The sequence below is a fragment of the Fusarium falciforme genome, chromosome 6, assembly GCF_026873545.1.
Source record: "Fusarium falciforme chromosome 6, complete sequence".
Classification (NCBI taxonomy): Eukaryota; Fungi; Ascomycota; class Sordariomycetes; order Hypocreales; family Nectriaceae; genus Fusarium; species Fusarium falciforme.
The window spans coordinates 1256236-1275729 of NC_070549.1; the positions used below are offsets into that span (position 1 = coordinate 1256236).

Below are 19494 nucleotides of genomic sequence, written 5' to 3' on the forward strand. Positions count from 1 at the left end.
TAGTGGCCCCTGGGGTAGCTCTTTGACCTTAAGATCGCGCCTTTTTACCGCGAAAGATTAAAAATTAAAGCCTTGGGTATTAGAAGGGGGGAAAATAGGGCGCTAGGTGCTATCGCACTTATGCTCACGGCGGCTATTAGCTTTATTAATAAAGCTATAGTCGTTATAGGCATTTATTACCTCTGTAGGGATTGATTAAGGGCTCATTGATGGCTGTAGAATGATTCATATAATGATTTTAGCGAGAATTATTAATGATGCGTCTTAGGTTCCCCTTATATACTGGTTATGTGATAGGGGTGGTGTGGGGCGAGGTACATGACGGAGGCTTTCGACAATTGAAGGGATAGTTACGAGCTAACTCACTGGATCATGTTGCCACACTGTCTTTGAGCTTTCCAGGTGGTGCTTATATTGTGTTGAGGGCGGTCGGGTACGATGAAGAGAGAAATGGGGTTGTACAGCCATTGCGGGTTGACATACATGGCAATTTCCTTTCGTATCCCTTTAGTCGACAAAGACCGCAACCAGGTCACGACGGGGGGTTCAAGTCAATCACATGCGTTTATTTGTGGGGTACTTTAACTATCACCGAGTCTTAACGGAGATATTAGTACCCATGCCATAGTTCCCTAACAGATAGCATCATACTTACCGCATGATTTAGTTATCAGAATAATACCGGGGCGAGGTATGGCTTGGAGGTCCTTGCCGACTAAAGGGATAGCTGGGTACTTCTACTAGCACATAGCTTAAGCTCAGTACACATACAATTTCATGCCTAAGAATCTCCTATTACTACCTAAATTATCCCCCAATTCAAGACGCCAACTATCCCGTAACTTCTGTACCTGTGACTACTCCTTAACTCGTCCCTGCGTAAACCGCTCAGCCGGCCAACCCTGCATAGTCCACTTTGCTTCAACAACATCACCCCCCATAACAAGTGTGTGCTCTAACAAGCAGCTCTCCTTCTTCATCTGCGCGCCGCTCAGCAGCCTACTTCCGGTTCGCAGCACACATCCATCCCCGATCTCAAGCCTGTTCAAGTCGAACTTCCCACGCGTATTGATGTGCGCAACAACGCTCGCATCATCGACGGCAACTCTATTGCCTAGAGTGATCAAGTCTGGCTCGGTAAACATCAGACTAGGTGTTCCATTGGCGAACAGAGCACAATCCCTTCCAATGTCGGCGCCCAGAGCTCTGAAGTAGAACACGATCCAGCTGGTTCCTGTGAGAAGGCCCAAGACACCGTTACCCTGATAGCATTGTCGCCGGATGCGCTCAATGCCGAGGAAGATTTGCCAACGCTGACAGTATGAAGACTTATCCCAGTCGTAGTTTCCAGGCATGCGTCGTCCCAGTAAAGACCACTTTGAACAAATGACGATGGCGAGGGCAAAGACAGCTTGGAACGTGGTCAGGATAGCAATCATGATCAAAGTCAGAATGAAGACCGCTGCCAGATCGTACCACACACTAAGGCCTTCTCGAAGATACCGTTTGACAACCAAGTCCACCACCTGAACAGATGATATGCTGGGAATGTTCCAATAGAACGCAGTGAACACAGTGAGGAATGCCGAGTAACAGAAGATTGCAAAGGGTCCAAGGACATGGTACGGGGCAAGATTGAGATAAAAGGCGCGCCCAAACGGCGACAGGTCCTGCTTGGGGGCGTCGTCGTCGGAGCTGTCGTCCGTCTCGCTCTCAGATGTCATGAAGGGGTCGGCCGTGACGCGATAGTTTGCCTTCTTCGGACCCTTACCCGACTCTGCCAGGGTATCATCGCTGCTCATATGCGAGATCTGAGTGCGTACGTGTGACTTCCCTGTTTGGCGCCTAGGTCCGGTCAGAGTTTCGTCGCTACTCATGTGCTGGATTCGGACTCGAGGGTTCCCCTTCTCCTTAACATCGCGACCTGTCGACAAGCACACAGCATCGCCTGCTTTGGAACCAACATATGTCCCTCCTGGGGAATAAGTCTTGCCTCGTCGTGTCAAGGCGCCAGATCCCATGGTCACTCGCTCTCCAACCTCAACGCCAGGCAAAAGACAAACACGATCAGCAATCATGGCGCGGTCTTTGATGGCGATTTTTTCGGATCCGAGGCCGTCAGAAGTCACCAAGTGAGCGCGAGAGCCAAACACAACATCGTTTCCAACCTCCAACAAGTGGTAGTCACTGATGCTAGGGCCGGTTCCCGGCCAGTATACGCGCTCGCCGACTTTCGCTCCCAACATTCTCAAGGCCACGGATGTTGCCTCGTAATGTTGCCCGAACATGGAGGTTACGTCGTGGAGTCGAGGAACAGGGCAAAGGGCTTTGGTGAGGTTTACTCTCCAAGTAGTGACGGCGCCTTGGGATTGGGCAGAATCTGGACCAGCCTTGCCAAACACTGCGTCGAGGACTCCCTTCACAATGACAGTGAACCCAAATAGAAAGAATGGTCCGAAGAGGGCTTTCAGGATGAGTGCAAGGTAGTGGTATCCTACTCGTTCCGGCTCAGCAAACCAATTGATGATGCCTCGTAGTGGCGAATCACTCTCCGAGGGTTTTTGTATGACCATGCCAATGAGGCCAGCCATCCAGGGGACGAGAGTCAAGAACCACGCGACAAGCTTGAGCGGCATCGTGAAAAGGCATTGCAGTAGCCAGTGAGGCTTCCGAGCTTGACCCGGCAACTGGTCCCGGTATGCTTCGTCCGCATCCTCCATTTCCCAACTGGACGAGTTGAAGCCGAGACAAGTGTTGGGCGGCAACTCGGATCCCGGAGCTACGATTGAGGCGACACCGACCGAGCAGCCCGCTCCAATCTTGATACGGCCCAGGTACATGCTTGTGTTGCCTTCCGCTGCAAATGGGCGGCAGATACACTTCGAAAGGATAGTGTTGTCCCCGATATCGAGAAGATCCCATTCCCCAAGAGCGGCCCCAGTGAGCCTCGCATTCTTTCCAATCTTGGCTCCCATAAGTCGGTAGTACAGACGCTCCATGGTTTCATTCGTGTTGAAAAAGCCTTTGCCGCAAATACTGGTGATCTTCTGAACCATCCACCACCGGGTATGGTAGACTCCCCACATGGGATAGAGACCTTCCCGATAGCGACCGATGATGAGCCACTTCGCGGCAATACCGACAAAGGGCGCGACACAGCGAACCACGACTCGCGAGATGAAGATGGAGACAGTCAAATTCAGCAGTCTTCCAGGAACCGAGTCGTTTGTAGGGAGCATCTGACTGTATGCCAGAGCCACCATGAAGACAGTCCATTGGAAGGCTCGCCTCAGGGGGTAGATGACCATCAGAGGGATCAACTGCAAAAACATCAGGAAAGGGTTGGTGGAGCTGCACGTCTTGGTGCAGCCTGCAGTGTTGTCCGCCTTTTCGTCATCGGATTGATTCGAGCTCGAAACTTTGTCGATGTGTGTCGCAATGGCCATAACAGTTCCCTCGTTGAATACGAGACTGATGGGCAGATGCACGTTGAATTGGGCACGTAGCGCCGACATGAGACGGCCAGCTCCCAAGGAATCTCCTCCCAGACTAAAAAAGTCAACATCAGGAGGTATGTCGCCCGAAGGAATCGACAGGGTTTCCGCGAATGCTTTTGTGACCAGCCCCTCTGTGGTCGCGCTCAACTTCTTGATGGAGTCGCTCAGATACCGCTCTACCTCCATGTGCAGCTCAGCGACATCAACAATCCCTGAGCTGCTTCTCGGGAGTGGCCTAGCCAATGTGTGTATTTGGTTGGGTATCATGTAGTTGTCGATCGCGGTGCTCAGACCTCGACGGATGTCGTTGACCAGTTCGGCCCCGATCACTTCGATACCGGCTTGTCTTGGGGCTAAGACAGCCTCAGGTCCACCGTCCTTCGGGTCCTGGCGACAGAAGACCTCCGTGTTTCGAGGAAGAAGACCTTGTATCTGTCTCGACAGATTGGCGTAATCGACTGAACAGGCAGAGCGTTCGATTGGAACAGACAGAGCTGTGTCAGGGGGTGGGCATGACGCTTGCCAATGCCTTTCCAGGTATGGAGTGTCATCGCTCACATCAGGCAACCCCAATCGCTGTCCAAGATTGATTCGGAGGACTTTGTTGTTCTTCTTGGGAAGATCATCCATATAGGTGATCAAAACAGGCCATTTGGCTTGCTGGAGGGACGACTTCAAAGAGATGTGTAGGGTCTTGAGATCAACCCGCGGGAACTTGGGAGGCGTCACCAAGGCGACTGCAACAACCTCCTGGAGAACATCATGGCATGCCGAGAACGCCAAAGCCTGGCTGACCCTTCCACTGATCGGGGAGTCGCTGGACATAGATGCTGACATGATGGCATTCTCAACCTCGAACGGGGAGATCAACTCTCCGCCGCGGTTGATGACTTCTTTACTTCGGCCCGTGATGTAAAGATAGCCGTCATTGTCCATGTATCCAAGGTCGCCCGTATCAAACCAGCCATCCTTATTAAAGGGAGACTTGTCGTACGTGCCGTCTGGCTTCAGGTAACCAGGGAAGACTGGTTCACCACGAACACAAATTCTTCCCACTGTCCCATTCGAAACCACGACCTCTGACCAATCCAGAATTGCAAGGTCTGGACCAGTACTGATACCAGATGTGCCCTCGCGATCCAGGCGATAGTCAAGAGGGGGTGTAGAGATGGGCATGCACCTGCATCCGTTAGTATTTGGCCACGACTTCAGTCACAGTACTTACTCAGTCATTCCATAACTAGGAAGTACAACGCAGTTGAAGGTGTCGCGCAGCTGACAAGCCAGAGACGGCAGGAGACCACCCGCGGCATTGCAAGCCAGGCGAATGCGACTGTTCTCCAGGGCTTTGGTCCGGACCGTTGCCTCGGCTAGGATAACAGAGTGCATTGATGGCGACGCGTAGTACCAAGTGGGCTGTATATCCTCGGCGACATCCCAGAAGAGGTTGGGGTCGAACGCAGAGCAACACACTGTCGAGCCACCAGAGAAGATTGGCGCAAAGATGTTTCTTACCAGGCCACCACTATCTCATGTTAGGTGATCGGACATTCCCAGGGACATCAAGAGTCACTTACACATGGTAAAGGGGCATCATGTTGAGGCATATGTCCTGCGAAGTCAGGCCCCATGACTCCATCACGAAGACAATGCCAGCAATGATCGAATGCGTTGTCAGGGGCACAACCTTCTTGGTTCCTGATGTCCCACTTGTGAAGAGGATCAGGCCGATGTCGTCCGCATTGTTAGGCTTAGGCGTGGTGTCGTTTGTCGGTATTTCTGCTCCCTCCACTGTGGTGACACAGACGTCATCGCCACGAGTCCAGTTCACAATGAAGATTTGGATGTTGTTCTCCACGACCCACTGGGCGTCAAGACAGAGCTTCTTGTAGTCGTCGCTTGTGGTCAGAATACATTTCGCTCTGGATTGCAAAATGTCTGCTTGGAACTGCTCAGGGCCGGCCGCTGGGTTGATGGGTGCCGCGGTATAGTAGGTGGTGACTGCGATACAAGTGGCTGCAAGGATTGGGCCGTTAGGGAGCGCAATGGCGACAACGGGTTTTGTCTTAGACGAGTCAATCGGCAGTTGAAAGTTGTTGACGAAATGGTTCAGGCCTCGATAAGTGATGTAGTTGTCGGCATTTGTAGCTCGCAGAGCAGGTTCGTTGCCAGATCCGATGAACTGGGAAAAGGAAGTGTAAGACTTCTTCACGAGCTCTTTGGTGGCTTCCACTAGCCAAGCTGAGTCCCCGTCATCGTGTGCCTTGACCTCCTCAGGGAGAAGTTTGTAGAGTCGCGTATGGCACTTGATGAGGTCAAACGTTGGCCACTCTCCTGGGAGCTCGGTCAAGGCGAGATAGAGAAGATGCAGGGGTCGGATGGACGGCCTGGGTGTACTGGGAATCGAGGCCAGGAGGCGGGCCTTGTCCAAGTCTGGCTTTTTTAGGGTCTGGAACTGTCGGCTTTGCTTGACTTCTGCTGGCGATAAGTCGTATAACTCCATCAAGAGGGCCGAGATGCCCGGAGGGGGGTGTTCTTGAATCATGGTAGGCATTGACAGGTCGTTTTCAAGATCTCTAGGCAAGATGTGTAAAGACTTGTCATAAAACGGCAATGATATGAGTATTCGACATTGAACAGTGGTCGGCATATGACGGTTAAATACCCATCCAGGCTCATCATGCAAAGGAATAGTTCTGTCGTGATCGAATCGTCGATTCAATGATCGAGATAACGCAACACATGCCAGTCATTGACGGGAGACTTCATCTCCCTAGTCCTTCTATTTCTCTACTTTGCCATGGCCAAGAATGACATGTGGAAACTTTGCCAACATCAAGCAGAAAGCCGTTTCACTCGGGACGCTTGTCAAACGCCGATCCTGATGATCAGGACAATGTCTAGAAATGCCTTGAGCTTCAACGCGGCACTGAACACACTGCAGTCGACACTGACGACGTGGCGTCAAAAACTTCGACCACAACTAAGACACCTATTGGAACAAGCTCACAATTAACGACCCAGGTTCCGAAACCACTGGGTGGGAGAACTGAAGGGTTGAGCCGAGAGGCTCAAAATGGCCCCTCGGCCCACCTTGCATCTCGGGAAGATGTTGAGACAGGTTATCTTACTCTCAGAGATGTGCCGTATACGCGAGCTTGGAAGGGACATAGGAGACTAGAGTTCCCAACTACTGGTACATTAGCGGAACACAGCAAGGAGGTTATATCAGAGAGTATGACACTTGAGAACTGTCTGCCCAGCCCCACGCAAGATGATCAACCGTACTGGTCTTGAGTATCATAAGCCAAGGGCACAGCTATCAAGTACATTTTTAGCCACTCACTCCGCAAAATCGGGTCTGTCGGTCGCCCGCACCGGGTTCCTGGATCTGTTCGGAGCCGGCGGCTGGACGGAAGATAGTCCCACATTAACGGAAATCCTACCCCTGGGCAGCATTGGAATGGCAATTCACACATTATCACCAGAGAAGCACCGAATTGTCGCAGTACAGATATAGGGCTATCGCAAGATAAACAGACCATCACCACGAGAGGGAGCTCACATGAAGATCCATGCCTACCACGACAACCTGTTCACATCGAGCCAGGCCAAGAGATCGAGCAGACGTGCGATCGACAGCTCGGATCCAGTACAGACCGAAACTCCAAGTGGGCAAGTCGGCGCCTCGTCGGACAATAGAGCATTGCGGTCCTGGAAATGAGGCGGGAAAGGTTGGTGAGATGAGGGTGGCCCCCATGAAATGCTCAAGATGCAAGATGACCTTTGACCGCCAAACAGCAAAGGTCGACTTGCAACCCTATTCACAATGCGCTTGAGCCAAGAGTGGCAAATCCAAGCCCTCAGAGGAGCGCTCCTATCTCCAGTACCCGGGAGCATCGTTTTTCGTCTGAAGGGAAGCACTGTTTTACAGTGGACGCGTTTCATAGTGGATGCGCCGAGGGACGGGAAGAGGATAAAGAGCCGCGTTCATGTTCATGAGACTTAGCATACCTATGACATCAACAGATCAAGGTCGAATGCCAACAGTGTTTCTCTGAGAGAAGACCTTTGCGAACTTTTGCAAAGTGTTGCCAGGAAAGAATGAGGTCTAAGCGATGGCTCCCAGTATGGTTAGACAAGGTCTATGGCAGCCCGTTAAGAGCATATATCGCGTTTATTTACATAAACGCGATCCTTACACGTGCACTCACCTCTGCCTGCCTGGTCGCACAAAGTGGGCCTCGGTGGCTTTCACTTCACCCTCTGCTGCTCTTCAAATCTAATGCGACAGCACTTACCTGCTTCTACAGCGCATCCAAGATGGCTTCAGAAACCCCAATCTCCACGTGCGTGTCATTGCACACCCGACACGCAACGTGAAGATCATTTGCTAACTGATCTGTAGTGTCTACGTACAGAACCTGGAAGAGCGCGTCAAGCTCGAGACTTTGACGGAAGCCTTGAGGACAGTATTCTCTGAGTTCGGCAACGTCATCGATGTCGTGGCCAAGAAGAACCTGAAGGCCAAGGGTCAGGCCTTCGTAGTATTCGATGATCCCGAAAGCGCACGAAGCGCTATTGAAGAGGTTGATGGGTTCGAGCTCTTCGACAAGCCGATGAAGGTCGCATTGGCGCGCAGCAGAAGCGACAAGACTGTCGAGATGAACTGCAGCCAAGAAGAATTTGAATCTCACAAGAGACACAGACAGGCAGAAAAGGGTATGCGACATCAACTCATCAGCGTTTAATCGACTAGCTACTGACTTCCGATCCCAGACAAGCGCAAGGCCCTCGAGGCTGCAGAAGAACAGAGGCAGCTCAACAAACGAGGTCCGGGTGCAGCACCAGACAGCCGACCAACAAAGGCGGCCAGGCCATCAGGTCTCAAGTCAACAAGCGCTGCGGCAGCAGGCGGTGTCCTGGACGAGTTCCTCCCTCCCAACAAGATTCTGTTCGTTCAGAACCTCCCCGAAGACTACGACATCGAGGCTCTGACCAGCGTTTTCGGACGCTTCGAGGGCTTCCGCGAGGTCAGACTGGTACCCGGTCGCCGGGGTATTGCTTTCGTCGAGTACGAGGCAGAGCAAGGTGCCATTACCGCAAAGGAGAACACTGCGGGCATGAGCCTGGGAGAGAAGCCCATCAAGGTCACGTACCAGCGCCAGTGAGGTGGTTTGTAACAATAATAATATCCTATCGACTCCTAATGTCATAATTCACACGTCCTTCCTCCTTCATTGCGAGCCCCGATGAAGGTTCGCCGTTCGCTTGTCCTCAGCTCAAATAGTTAATCCTGCCATCTGTTCCCCTATCGGCCCAATGATGATTGGTGACTGTCCTCTCACCGAATCCTCAGAAGATGACATCCTCGTCATCTTCAGCGCCGAGAATATCAGCTGGTGCTGGTTCCTCCTTCTGAGGCTGCTCGCCGCCTTGGGCTGCGGCCTGCGCAGCACGTCTTGCCTTCATCTCGGCATCGGCAGCGGCAGTGTCGCGTTGCTTCTTGTTTGCAACCTATCACGAGTTTGGTTAGATACGTCTTCGCAGGCGAACAAGTAAACTTGCCTTCTTGAGTCTGTAGAACTCCTCACGATCCAACTCATCCAGCTCGGAGTTGATGTACTTGATCGTGTTCTCGGTTCGTGGGATAATAACGTGCTCAATAGCGTTCACTAGAGATCTCAGTCAGTACTAGGACAGGACATGGGAGTCCAAGTGACTGACCACGTCGGTTGACGACCTTGATGACCTCGTCGAGGATGACGAAAGCCGTCTGCAAGCTAGCAAGTTCAACGAGAGCTTCCACGGCTCGCGCATAAGTCTCTCTGCATCGCTGAACTTGCTGTCCTCCCTTGCCCAGACCTGTCAGGCCAAAATCGTTATTGCCTTCGGTTTGGTAGCTCTCAAAAGCTGGCAGCAAGACACCGGAAACATTGTCTTGCTTGGTGCGGACGCGGAATCGAGCCGACTTGGCGGATTCTTGCACTTGGTATCCAATGTCGCCGCCCACGGCGTACGTCACTTCCGCCAAAGAGAAGGCCGCAATTTGCATCACTCGACCCATCTTCCGCTTGGCTTCGTCGATTCGTCTCGTGATCTCTGTAGTACTACGGTATCAGCATGCGATGATGGTTTCGAACGGCGGACAGGGCGTGGGATGGGGTGACGGACCTCGGAATCGCCTAAATGGAAGTACTCGGTCAGTTACTGAATCGCATAATCTTTAGGACAATCCATACTTGGTAAGAGCTTCACTCTTTCTCTTCAACAAGCTGTGCCCAGTCTCCGCCCCCTTGAGCTTCGCCTTCATGATACCCAGCGACTGCCGGGTTGGGAAGACGGCCTCGCGATCCTGAGGTCATCAGTATTTCCATCCCCATGGTAGTAACCCAATTTCGACGACTCACTGCAGCTCCCGACATCTTGAACAGCGATTATAGGTGTGTTCGGAGCAGATTCCGTCCAGAATGTCAAATTGGTTGAGGGTTGGCGGAGCTTCAAGTTGTATCAAGGCACCTTCGTCACACGTGCACTAACGTCAACTGGTAAGCCGGTAGCTTACCTTGCCTGCCACCCTGCCAAGGTGCGGTCGGGCGCAGTTGCTGGGCAGCTGGTACCTGCCAAGAACACAAACAGCCAGCACATATCGCTCTAAGCGAGCAACCTCCACTCTACACTCTCGGTGGAGCTCTGTCAGAGGCCGCTAGACCCGCCCGTCTTGTCCGTCGCTGACCAGCGCGAGCCCAGAGGAAAAATACAACAAAAGTTACGCGACCAAGCCTCACGAGCGTCTGTCGACATCATTCGCCTCCGCTCCGTTGGATCGCGCTGCATTGGAAGCGTCGACGACGGCCCGGACGGTCACGATACCGATCACTCGGTCACGGATCGGCTTTTGAGGAGCATAAAAGTCGCAGCGTCGCTGCGTTCAGGCAGACCCTCTTTCACCTTCTCGACTGGCCTCGACGATGTACGGTTCACACTGATCTCTCTCGCCCGCTCTCTTCGCGAAACCCTGTCCGTCACCTTTCTTGCTTAAACGGCCATTTCGATCATCATGGCCCCCATTGTCACAACCCCGAATGGGGCGCGCAGACAGCCGCAACTGCACCTTGTGGTACGCCCATCCCCAACGCGTGTCCGCAATCAAGCCAAAACTGACCCTCTCTGCGACCAGTCCAACGAAGATTCCGTCTACGAGCAAGATATCCTCCGCAACTCCGCTAGTGTTAAGCCTTGGCTAGCATACATTGAATTCAAGGCCCGCCATGGCACTGTGGTTGAGCAAGCATTCGTGATGGAGCGGGCATGCGCCCAGCTGCCTCGATCTTACAAGCTCTGGAAGCTAGTACGTCTTCAGTCCACTATTCTTACCTCCTCTTCGCGGTCCACATCATAGCTAACAGGAGTCAGTATCTTGTATTCCGAGTAAAGCATGTGGCCAAACTGAACCCTGCGATTTTCGCCGCCGAGTACCGCAAGGTTAATGCCCTCTTCGAAAGAGCTCTAATCCTGCTGAACAAGATGCCCAGGATTTGGGAAATGTATCTGAAGTTCCTCACCAAGCAGCCGCTCGTGACCTTGACCCGACGAACCTTCGATCGCGCCCTAAGAGCCCTTCCGATCACTCAACATAACCGCATCTGGGCTGTCTATCGACCTTTCGCCAACTCCGCCGCAGGAACGACGGCCGTAAAGATCTGGCGACGGTATATGCAAGTTCATCCCGAGGATGCCGAGGACTTCATCGAACTTCTTGTGCAGACAGGCCTTTATACTGAGGCTGCCCTGAAATTCATCGACATTCTCAACAATACGCGTTTCAACAGCAAGCATGGGAAGGGCCATTACGAACTTTGGAGCGAGATGGTTGACCTGCTCGTCGAACACGCAGCTGAAATCGAGACTGGGTACGAGACGGGGATCGACGCCGAACGCATCATTAGAAGTGGCATCACTCGATTCGCTGACCAAAGAGGAAAGCTTTGGTCAGGGTTAGCGACCTACTGGATCCGACGAGGAAGCTTTGAACGGGCCCGTGATGTTTTCGAAGAGGGCATTACCACCGTCATGACCGTCCGAGATTTCACCCTTATCTTCGAGGCCTACACCGAGTTCGAAGAGTCCATCATCGGCGCTCTCATGGAAGTGGCATCTTCGCGGGCTGAAAAGGGTATCGAGGACGAGAATGCGGATTTCGAGCTGGATATCAGAATGATGCGTTTTGAACAGCTCATGGATCGCCGACCTTTTCTTCTCAACGACGTCCTTTTGAGACAAAACCCTAACAGTGTACCCGAATGGGAGAAGAGGGTAGCTCTTTGGGGCGATAACAAGAAAGAAGTTGCGCAGACATATACCGATGCGATCGCAGCCATTCAGCCAAAACGGGCTGTTGGCGCCTTTCATCAACTTTGGGCCAACTACGCCAAGTTTTACGAGCGTGGTGGCGATTTGCGGAATGCTCGCATCATCATGGAGAAAGCTGTCAAGGTCCCCTTCAAGTCCGTGGCTGAGCTCGCTGACATGTGGATTGAATGGGCAGAGATGGAGTTGCGGAACGAAAACTTTGATGATGCCGTCCGAATCATGGCAAAGGCTGTACAGGCACCCAAACGATCTACCGTCGACTACTTCGATGAGACCCTATCACCGCAGCAAAGAGTTCACAAGAGCTGGAAGCTCTGGAGCTTCTATGTCGATCTCGTGGAGAGTGTTTCGACCCTGGAGGAGACTAAGAAGGTGTACGAACGAATATTCGAGCTTCGCATTGCAACACCTCAGACCGTGGTCAACTACGCCAACCTGCTAGAAGAACACAAGTACTACGAGGAGTCGTTCAAGATCTACGAACGAGGCCTGGATCTCTTCAGCTATCCCGTTGCCTTTGAGCTCTGGAACTTATATCTAACCAAGGCCGTTGACCGGAAGATTGGGATTGAACGACTGCGCGATCTCTTTGAGCAGGCTGTCGAAGATTGCCCTCCCAAGTTCGCGAAAACGATTTATTTGATGTATGGTAACCTCGAAGAGGAGCGTGGACTAGCTCGACACGCCATGCGTATTTACGAGCGAGCTACCCGAGCGGTTGCAGACGAGGACCGTGCCGACATGTTTAACTTTTACATCACGAAGTCCGCTTCCAACTTTGGCCTCACATCGACCAGGCCAATTTATGAGAGGGCCATTGCAGCTCTTCCTGATGCTGAAGCCAAGGACATGTGCCTCAAGTTTGCAGACATGGAGAAGAGGCTGGGCGAAATCGACCGAGCCCGCGCAATCTACGGACACGCTTCCCAGTTCTGCGACCCTCGAACCAACCCCGACTTCTGGACGAAATGGGAGCAATTCGAAGTTCAGCACGGCAACGAGGACACTTTCAAAGAGATGTTGCGGATCAAGCGAAGTGTGCAGGCCCAGTACAACACGGATGTCAATTTCATCGCATCACAAGCATTGGCACGTAGCCAACGCCGACCCGGTGGTGCAGAAGATGCTGAAGTTGTGGACGCAATGGCAGCATTGGAGAGACAGTCAAGGGCACCACAAGGATTCGTGGCAGCAAGCACAGGCCCAACAGGGGGTAAACCGGTGCCGGCAGCCGTTACCTCGAACCCTGACGCGATCGAGATTGACGGTCTTGATGATTGATACGGCGATTTCGGAAGGTTTTCTGGTTTGGGTAGGTCGCAATAGGTTTAATGTACAGATGGTTTCTCAACGACTTGTTCCTTTCACTTCTTCATCCCATCCTTTCTTTGTTATACATCCAATATATATCGCCCAAAGGCGCAGTTCCTCTCAAAAGATTATGCTCATTTGCTGACCCAGTTCTTTTCGGTCATCTTGGACCAGTACTTGTCGGCGTAGTTCCTGTCAACATGGCCATCTCGGGATCCCGGCGTGGCATAGATGGAACCCTTTCGTTTTTGGAACCGGCTAGGGGGGACCTTGGAAGCGTCTGTATTCGTTGTCAGCGTTAAAGAACAACTGATGCCTCAAGGCAGTGTGACAAGTGATTCTGACCCCACTCGTCACTCATCCGGCGGTCTTGTGCATCGCTCGCCCGGCGATCCTGCGGGGGGGAACCAACGACGGGAGACTGGTCTACGACGGGCTGTTCAGTGCCCTGCGGGTTGTTGATGGGTTGCTCCATGGTTCAACTGGTTGGAGATCGATCAATGGCACGTAAGTCGTGTGGTTTCAGAAACGATATTTGGAGTGGTTTGTGTTCAGTTGCAGGCTCTCGTGGCTGGCCAGAATAACACAATCAGAAAGTAGGTCTGGGATGTTCGATGCCTGGGTGTTTATATGCTTCACAGGAAGGAAAAGCGGGAGGGTTTACCCCGCAAAGCTTGTACGTCTCTACCATGTCCTCGCTTCATCAAAGATTAACCAGATTGTGACTTGCAATGGAATTGGATCGGTCCTTGGTTCGTCGAGATACGGAGACAGCCAACCGTACGTAAGGGGGCAGACGGGCGTGGCGCAGAGTCCGGATCACCGTGGCCATTGACGTCACGGTGATGGTCACGATACGGAGAAGACTTGTGGTGAATGGACAAGCATCAAGATGAGAGGTTGCCGCCATCTAATCTCCTGTACACCTACAGCGACGAGATGGTAAAAGATCAGCAACCTCCAACTACGAGGGAGCTCGGCGATTGGGTGAGGGGCCCTTGATGATGGCGAGGCAGCAAGATGGTGGTGGCCGTGTAACGCTACAAGGACAAAGGGACAAGCTAACAGAGGTACCGTGACCATATCTCGCTTGCTCCTCAAACGGCCATTTGACGGGGCAGCCGGGCAACAGAACTGTCAGGCAAGTTGCCCACGAGCTCAAGCAACGGATGGCTGCGGAATGGGACGTTCTCATACGAAGTGGTGACCCTCTTCAGACGGCGATTGGACAGCTGCCTTGGTAGGAGATACCACTGACAACTCAGCTCTCTGCCAGCTTACTGGCAATCACAGGAGCAGGCCGCTGAGAATTGGGCAACCAAGCTTCACATACTCATTTGAGCGTGCGGCAATGGCTACAAAGTTGCAATGGCAGTAAGTGTTGCGGATACCAGAAGACATAACGAGAAGAGAGGGGTTTGGGGGAACAAGGTGAGGTCATCAACAGGCCGACGTAAGATGTGGCTGAGTGATGGCGTACATCTCCCGGCGTCTCTTCAGAAGGTCAAGCTGCCCTTTTAAGCTTTCCTTGGCAGATCTACGAAACTGCCGAGGCATCGTGCTCAGCCCGGTCGAGATCATTCACTCACTCCATCCCGGCTCTCGCCCTAGTGTCGTTCCCCTAGTCCACGGTCCAAGTTCCGGCACATCCAGACCGAGTATCCCATGGCTTATTGGTCAAAGCTGTCTAATAAAAGGTTGCTTAAGCACCGAAAGAGTAATCGATTAATGGACTCGCGTTCTTGAAGCGAGTCGTGATTCGCTGCGTTGGCAAGTACCTTAGCTCAAACCTTCGATGGAACACACAACATCTTGACGAGAGCTTAGTCATCCGGCGAATCTGACTCACACTGTGCGGGCAAAGCTCTCTTGGCCAATCAGCACCAAGGCAACCTGGCCTGCCTTGCCTGAGCACATTGGATGCTTGTTTTAGAAACACCAAAAGATCACTGTTCGGCATCGCCATTCTTTCAAGAGAATAGAGGCATATGCTAATCATAGGCCACTCCTCAAATATTTCCAGCGTATTCTCTATCGCGTGTCTTGCTAAGCAGAGTAGAGAGGTAAGTCTTGCCCCGAACAAGTTGTCAAGATCCTTCATCTCAACAGCATAGGAAATCTACCCCCAAGAAAATTACTCAGGCTGCCGCATGTGTGGCTGAGAATCCTGCTGATTTGGCCCTGTTCTATGCTCAGGCGCCTGGCTGTTCCGGGTTCTGCCATGAAGAGGAAGCTTGACTCATTCCTCAAGGACAAGCATACACACTCGAGCTATAAAATAGCAGCACTCTCAACCGCTTCATCCTCATCTCCAACTCGGCCATCCATTCGAGCCTCAAGCCCCGCCATGGCTACAACTACAATTCAGCTTACTCCTCGGGAACAGCAACTCCGTCGCCTTCTTCTCGATGTCGCCAAGTCAATAGACGAGGCCGGCACCGCGCCCGAGCCTATTGTCCTTCGATGGGCTGGTGGTTGGGTCCGCGACAAGCTCCTCAACATCCAGAGCCACGATATTGATGTCGCTATCAATTCCATGACAGGTGTTCCGTTTGCTCAGCACATGTGCGACTATTGCGAACAGCCAGACGCCATCGCCAAGCATGGTATTGGTCCCGACGACATTGGCAGCTTGCACAACGTTGCTCGTAACCCTGAGAAGTCCAAGCACTTGGAGACAGCCATGGTCAAGATTTTTGGTCTTGATCTCGACTTTGTCAACCTTCGCAAAGAAACATACACCGAGGACAGTCGCAATCCCCAGATGGAGTTTGGTACGGCTGAAGAGGATGCTCGCCGTCGCGATGCAACGGTCAACGCTCTATTCTACAACCTGCATGACGATCGCATTGAAGATTTCACAGGTGGACTGTCAGATATGGATTCCAAGATCATCAAGACTCCCCTCGAACCTTTCCAGACCTTCATGGATGATCCTCTACGGGTCTTGCGTCTTGTCCGTTTCGCCAGCCGACTTCAGTTCACAATTGACCCCGACACACGAAAGTTCATGGCGGATCCCAAGGTTCTTGAAGCACTACGCCTCAAGATCAGCCGAGAACGAGTCGGCGTGGAGCTGGAGAAGATGTTGAAAGGTTGGACAACACTCAAGCCCTGATTGGGTCGGTCTATGAGCCCAACTAACACATTGACAGGTGCCCATCCTCATCAAAGCCTCGAGTTCATTGATGAGCTGCAGCTCTTCCCTGCCATCTTTACAGACCCCACTCGAGAGGGCCTTCCTGTACCGGATGACTCCCGGTGGAGAGTTGCCTACAGCTGCCTTCAAGACTTGCTGCAAGACCAAAGTCCATCCTCCATTGCTAGTCGATTAGTCCAAACCGACGATGCTACCTATACCGCCTGGAATCTTGCTGCTATCTGCCCCTGGATGACGGTGGAAGAGCCCCAGAATTTCCGAAAGAAGGCAAATTCCCTCCCACTTGTGGCAGTGGTCGCCCGTGAAGGCTTCAAAGCCCCAAACAAGTTGTCAGACATTATTGCGGCTTCACATCGACACCGCGAGGAAATCATGACATTGAAGAGGGGTGTTTGCGATGGAGAGTCGTTCATCCAAGAGCGCGATCGATTTGGCATGGCTATTCGAAAATGGGATATGCCAGCAGGCTCATGGCGACTACAGGTCTTGAACGCCCTGCTGGTCGAAGCCATGGAAACTCTTCAGGAGTGGAACCAAGAAAAGTCACAGAGTGAGTAAAAATCGGCGTTGAATGACTTGCTCAGTGAGACAGATGCTAACAAGGCGGTTAGAACAAGAAGAGCTTGTCGCGAGCTGGGTGGCCTTCCTCGACCATCTGGCTAAGCTAGATGTCTACAATGCCCCATTGCTGAAGCGTCTTCTCGACGGGCGCCAGCTGGCTCAAGCTCTAGGGACCAAGCCAGGGAAATGGACTGGGCAAGCCCTTGACATTTGCGTCGCATGGCAGCTCCGTCATCCCGGCGAGACTAACCCAGCAGGCGCTATTGAAGAAGTGCGGAAGAGGCGCGAGGAGTTGGGGATACGGTAGAAATAGTAGCAGCACTTTCATCCAAAAATGCTAGAAATACCTCCTCTCTCAATGTTTGAGACGGATCTACCAATACATACTCCATATTGAGGGTGCATAGCGTTGTGTAGAATCCAATTGCTTGTCCACGGTGCAGAACGGATCGTTGTCCGTCGCTACATTTTAAGCCGAGGACTAAAGTGGCGACACAATTATCTTATTGTTTCATGCGTCGAAAAACAGGTCAAGTATGCGAAGCCATATTTAGGAATGTTCTGTTCTGAATCTGGCCATGTTAATCACGTACTGTGTCTAGAGCTCGGTGTTCACACCGTACTCCCTTCACCAGAAATCCTCACGGAATTCATAGCCAAGCTCCTAACTTAGACCTTTGGGTAACTAGGTATCTACAGCACCAACAAAACCTCAACGCCATTTCCCTAATCTTAATTCTCCCAGGCTCTTAGAAATGTCTGAGCCTCCCCTCGATCCCGCCTTTAGCGTGCTGGATGGCCTGATAGGCCCTTCAAATATTGAACGCCTCGATGCACTCTCGGGTAAGCCTCCTAGCGGGAGCCTGAGAAGCACGGTAGAGCTAATCATTTATTGCACTTCGCTCAGGTCCTCTAGATAATGGGGCTTTGGGAGACTCGATTGACCAATTAAATGCTTGTGAGGACGCATCGGTGTGTATCCCTTTGTTTGATCCTCTCGTCAAGTGCCAGGCTCAGTTCTTGAGCATGCCATTGCTGATACAGTGGAGGCTTAGGATCTTCACGAAGCAATTCTACGTGTGGCTGGTCATCTGTTAGCGAAAGAAACTTGTGATCTGCAAGATGGACAAGCCGAGAAGCTCGTTGAAGCTATCAACAGCAAGGTGCTATCAGTGAAGAACGGCACAGGTATGTCCATCGGCCCAAGTGTTCACACCTCATTTTGTCGGTCGCTAATCCCACACAGAAGACTCTGCCCTTCTTGTGGAAGCAGGTTTAGCTTGCTTGAGTGTTCTCTCATCAAAATACTCTCTCGTCCTGGACGAAGATACTCGCTTCAAGCTCATCCGTGTCACGGATACCCGGGATCCTTGGACTACATCCATCTCTGCAACCACTGCAACAGAACTTCTTGCCCAACAACTGACTGATGAAGGAATGACGGATTTCATCGTGGGGCCAGTCCTCCAGAAGACCCTGAAGCCTCTCTTTACTAGACACTCCTCCAGGATCACGGCTTCCGGGCGGCCGTCCCAGTACTCCACGGCCGGAGATCGATCTCGAATGTTTGAAGAAGTCCAAACATGGAAAGATGAAGCTCCTTGGGCCGAAACTGCGATGCAATGGGCTGTGAATATGTCTACGGTTAGTCTGTTTCTACATCTCCTAGCTGAATTTCACTAATACTGGGGGATTGGTAGCCGACTCTCATCCAAAAACACTGGCCACTATTCACACCTGTTCTTCTTGCCCTCGTAGAGAACGAGTCCATAGACGTGAAGTCAAGAGGACTAGAGATTCTGGCTTCTTTCGTGGCCAAATGCCCAGGCCAAGTGCTTCAGAATACAGGAATCGGCCGAGTTTTCGAGGATGCCACATTCCCGATGCTTCTTTACCTTCCCAGTGTCACGCCCGAAGAGCAGTCCACAACAGTCCTCAGTCCGGCCTACGATGTGCTCACCAAACTGGCCGAGTCTTCAGAGGGATTTCAAAACCCTGAACGTCGCCGACTACTCGACAAGGCCCTCAGAGACGGCATCTTCGCCGGACACTTCCATGCCTCTCAATACTCCCGGATTGTCCAAGTTCTGATGCAGAAAACAGCGTCGATAGTCAATTGCTTGGGTATCTATTCAACCAAACACCTAAAGGTAAGGCGCATGTACAAAGTCAAGAAACACCGCCGGATCGCACTAACTTAAACAAAGAACCTCCTCTCAATGATCTCGTCGATCATGACAGATCCGTTCGCGACCGCACATCCTCCCACTGTTGTCGCTGCGACACAAGCATTAAACGCCATTATTGCCAATTGCTGGCCTCGAATTCAACAAACCGAGCACGCTGAACAGATTATCCGAATCCTTTCCTTGTGCTGGCTAAACGTCACCGAGGAGAGCGAGAGTAGCTCAGCCCAAGTCTCCAAAGACGATGCTGAAGCCCTGTCTCAAGAATTGATACACACATCCAAGATCTTGCAAGCTCTCTGGGCTGAGGACGATTCCAAGCGTCCTGCTCGGCTCGATGAAGTGTTGGAGAAGGAGCCTCGGCTGGCAAGATTGTTTACCTCGGCCTTGGCTTAGCGACTGAGGA

At 52.1% G+C, this 19494-nt stretch overlaps 6 protein-coding genes and 1 pseudogene across 7 annotated transcripts, besides 1 other annotated feature; 4 read left to right on the forward strand and 3 right to left on the reverse strand.

The window, feature by feature from the left end:
* Window positions 1–857: 857 nt before the first annotated feature.
* Window positions 858–6042, reverse strand: NCS54_00793300 (Carrier domain-containing protein; the record flags this gene model as incomplete). The annotated part of the gene is made up of 3 exons (XM_053153336.1): window positions 858–4677; window positions 4723–5022; window positions 5075–6042. The coding sequence occupies 3 exons, from the start codon at window positions 6040–6042 to the stop codon at window positions 858–860; spliced, it is 5088 nt and encodes a 1695-aa protein (XP_053009311.1).
* A 1778-nt stretch (window positions 6043–7820) lies between these two features.
* Window positions 7821–8668, forward strand: NCS54_00793400 (Hypothetical protein; the record flags this gene model as incomplete). Its single annotated transcript, XM_053153337.1, has 3 exons — window positions 7821–7846; window positions 7906–8219; window positions 8277–8668. The coding sequence occupies 3 exons, from the start codon at window positions 7821–7823 to the stop codon at window positions 8666–8668; spliced, it is 732 nt and encodes a 243-aa protein (XP_053009312.1).
* Window positions 8669–8852: 184 nt separating this feature from the next.
* NCS54_00793500 (Hypothetical protein) lies at window positions 8853–9922 on the reverse strand (the record flags this gene model as incomplete). Its single annotated transcript, XM_053153338.1, has 6 exons — window positions 8853–9014; window positions 9054–9172; window positions 9225–9599; window positions 9672–9682; window positions 9740–9852; window positions 9908–9922. 6 exons carry the CDS (start codon window positions 9920–9922, stop codon window positions 8853–8855), a joined length of 795 nt encoding a protein of 264 aa, XP_053009313.1.
* A 635-nt stretch (window positions 9923–10557) lies between these two features.
* Window positions 10558–13151, forward strand: NCS54_00793600 (Pre-mRNA-splicing factor SYF1; the record flags this gene model as incomplete). Its single annotated transcript, XM_053153339.1, has 3 exons — window positions 10558–10617; window positions 10678–10848; window positions 10914–13151. The coding sequence occupies 3 exons, from the start codon at window positions 10558–10560 to the stop codon at window positions 13149–13151; spliced, it is 2469 nt and encodes an 822-aa protein (XP_053009314.1).
* A 164-nt stretch (window positions 13152–13315) lies between these two features.
* NCS54_00793700 (Hypothetical protein) lies at window positions 13316–13656 on the reverse strand (the record flags this gene model as incomplete). The annotated part of the gene is made up of 2 exons (XM_053153340.1): window positions 13316–13461; window positions 13527–13656. 2 exons carry the CDS (start codon window positions 13654–13656, stop codon window positions 13316–13318), a joined length of 276 nt encoding a protein of 91 aa, XP_053009315.1.
* A 1713-nt stretch (window positions 13657–15369) lies between these two features.
* Window positions 15370–17209, forward strand: NCS54_00793800 (Hypothetical protein; the record flags this gene model as incomplete). Its single annotated transcript, XM_053153341.1, has 3 exons — window positions 15370–16276; window positions 16337–16891; window positions 16953–17209. 3 exons carry the CDS (start codon window positions 15370–15372, stop codon window positions 17207–17209), a joined length of 1719 nt encoding a protein of 572 aa, XP_053009316.1.
* A 748-nt stretch (window positions 17210–17957) lies between these two features.
* Window positions 17958–19484, forward strand: NCS54_00793900 (annotated as a pseudogene). Its single transcript has 4 exons — window positions 17958–18090; window positions 18149–18546; window positions 18603–19052; window positions 19110–19484.
* Window positions 17958–19484: a sequence feature.
* Window positions 19485–19494: the final 10 nt, after the last annotated feature.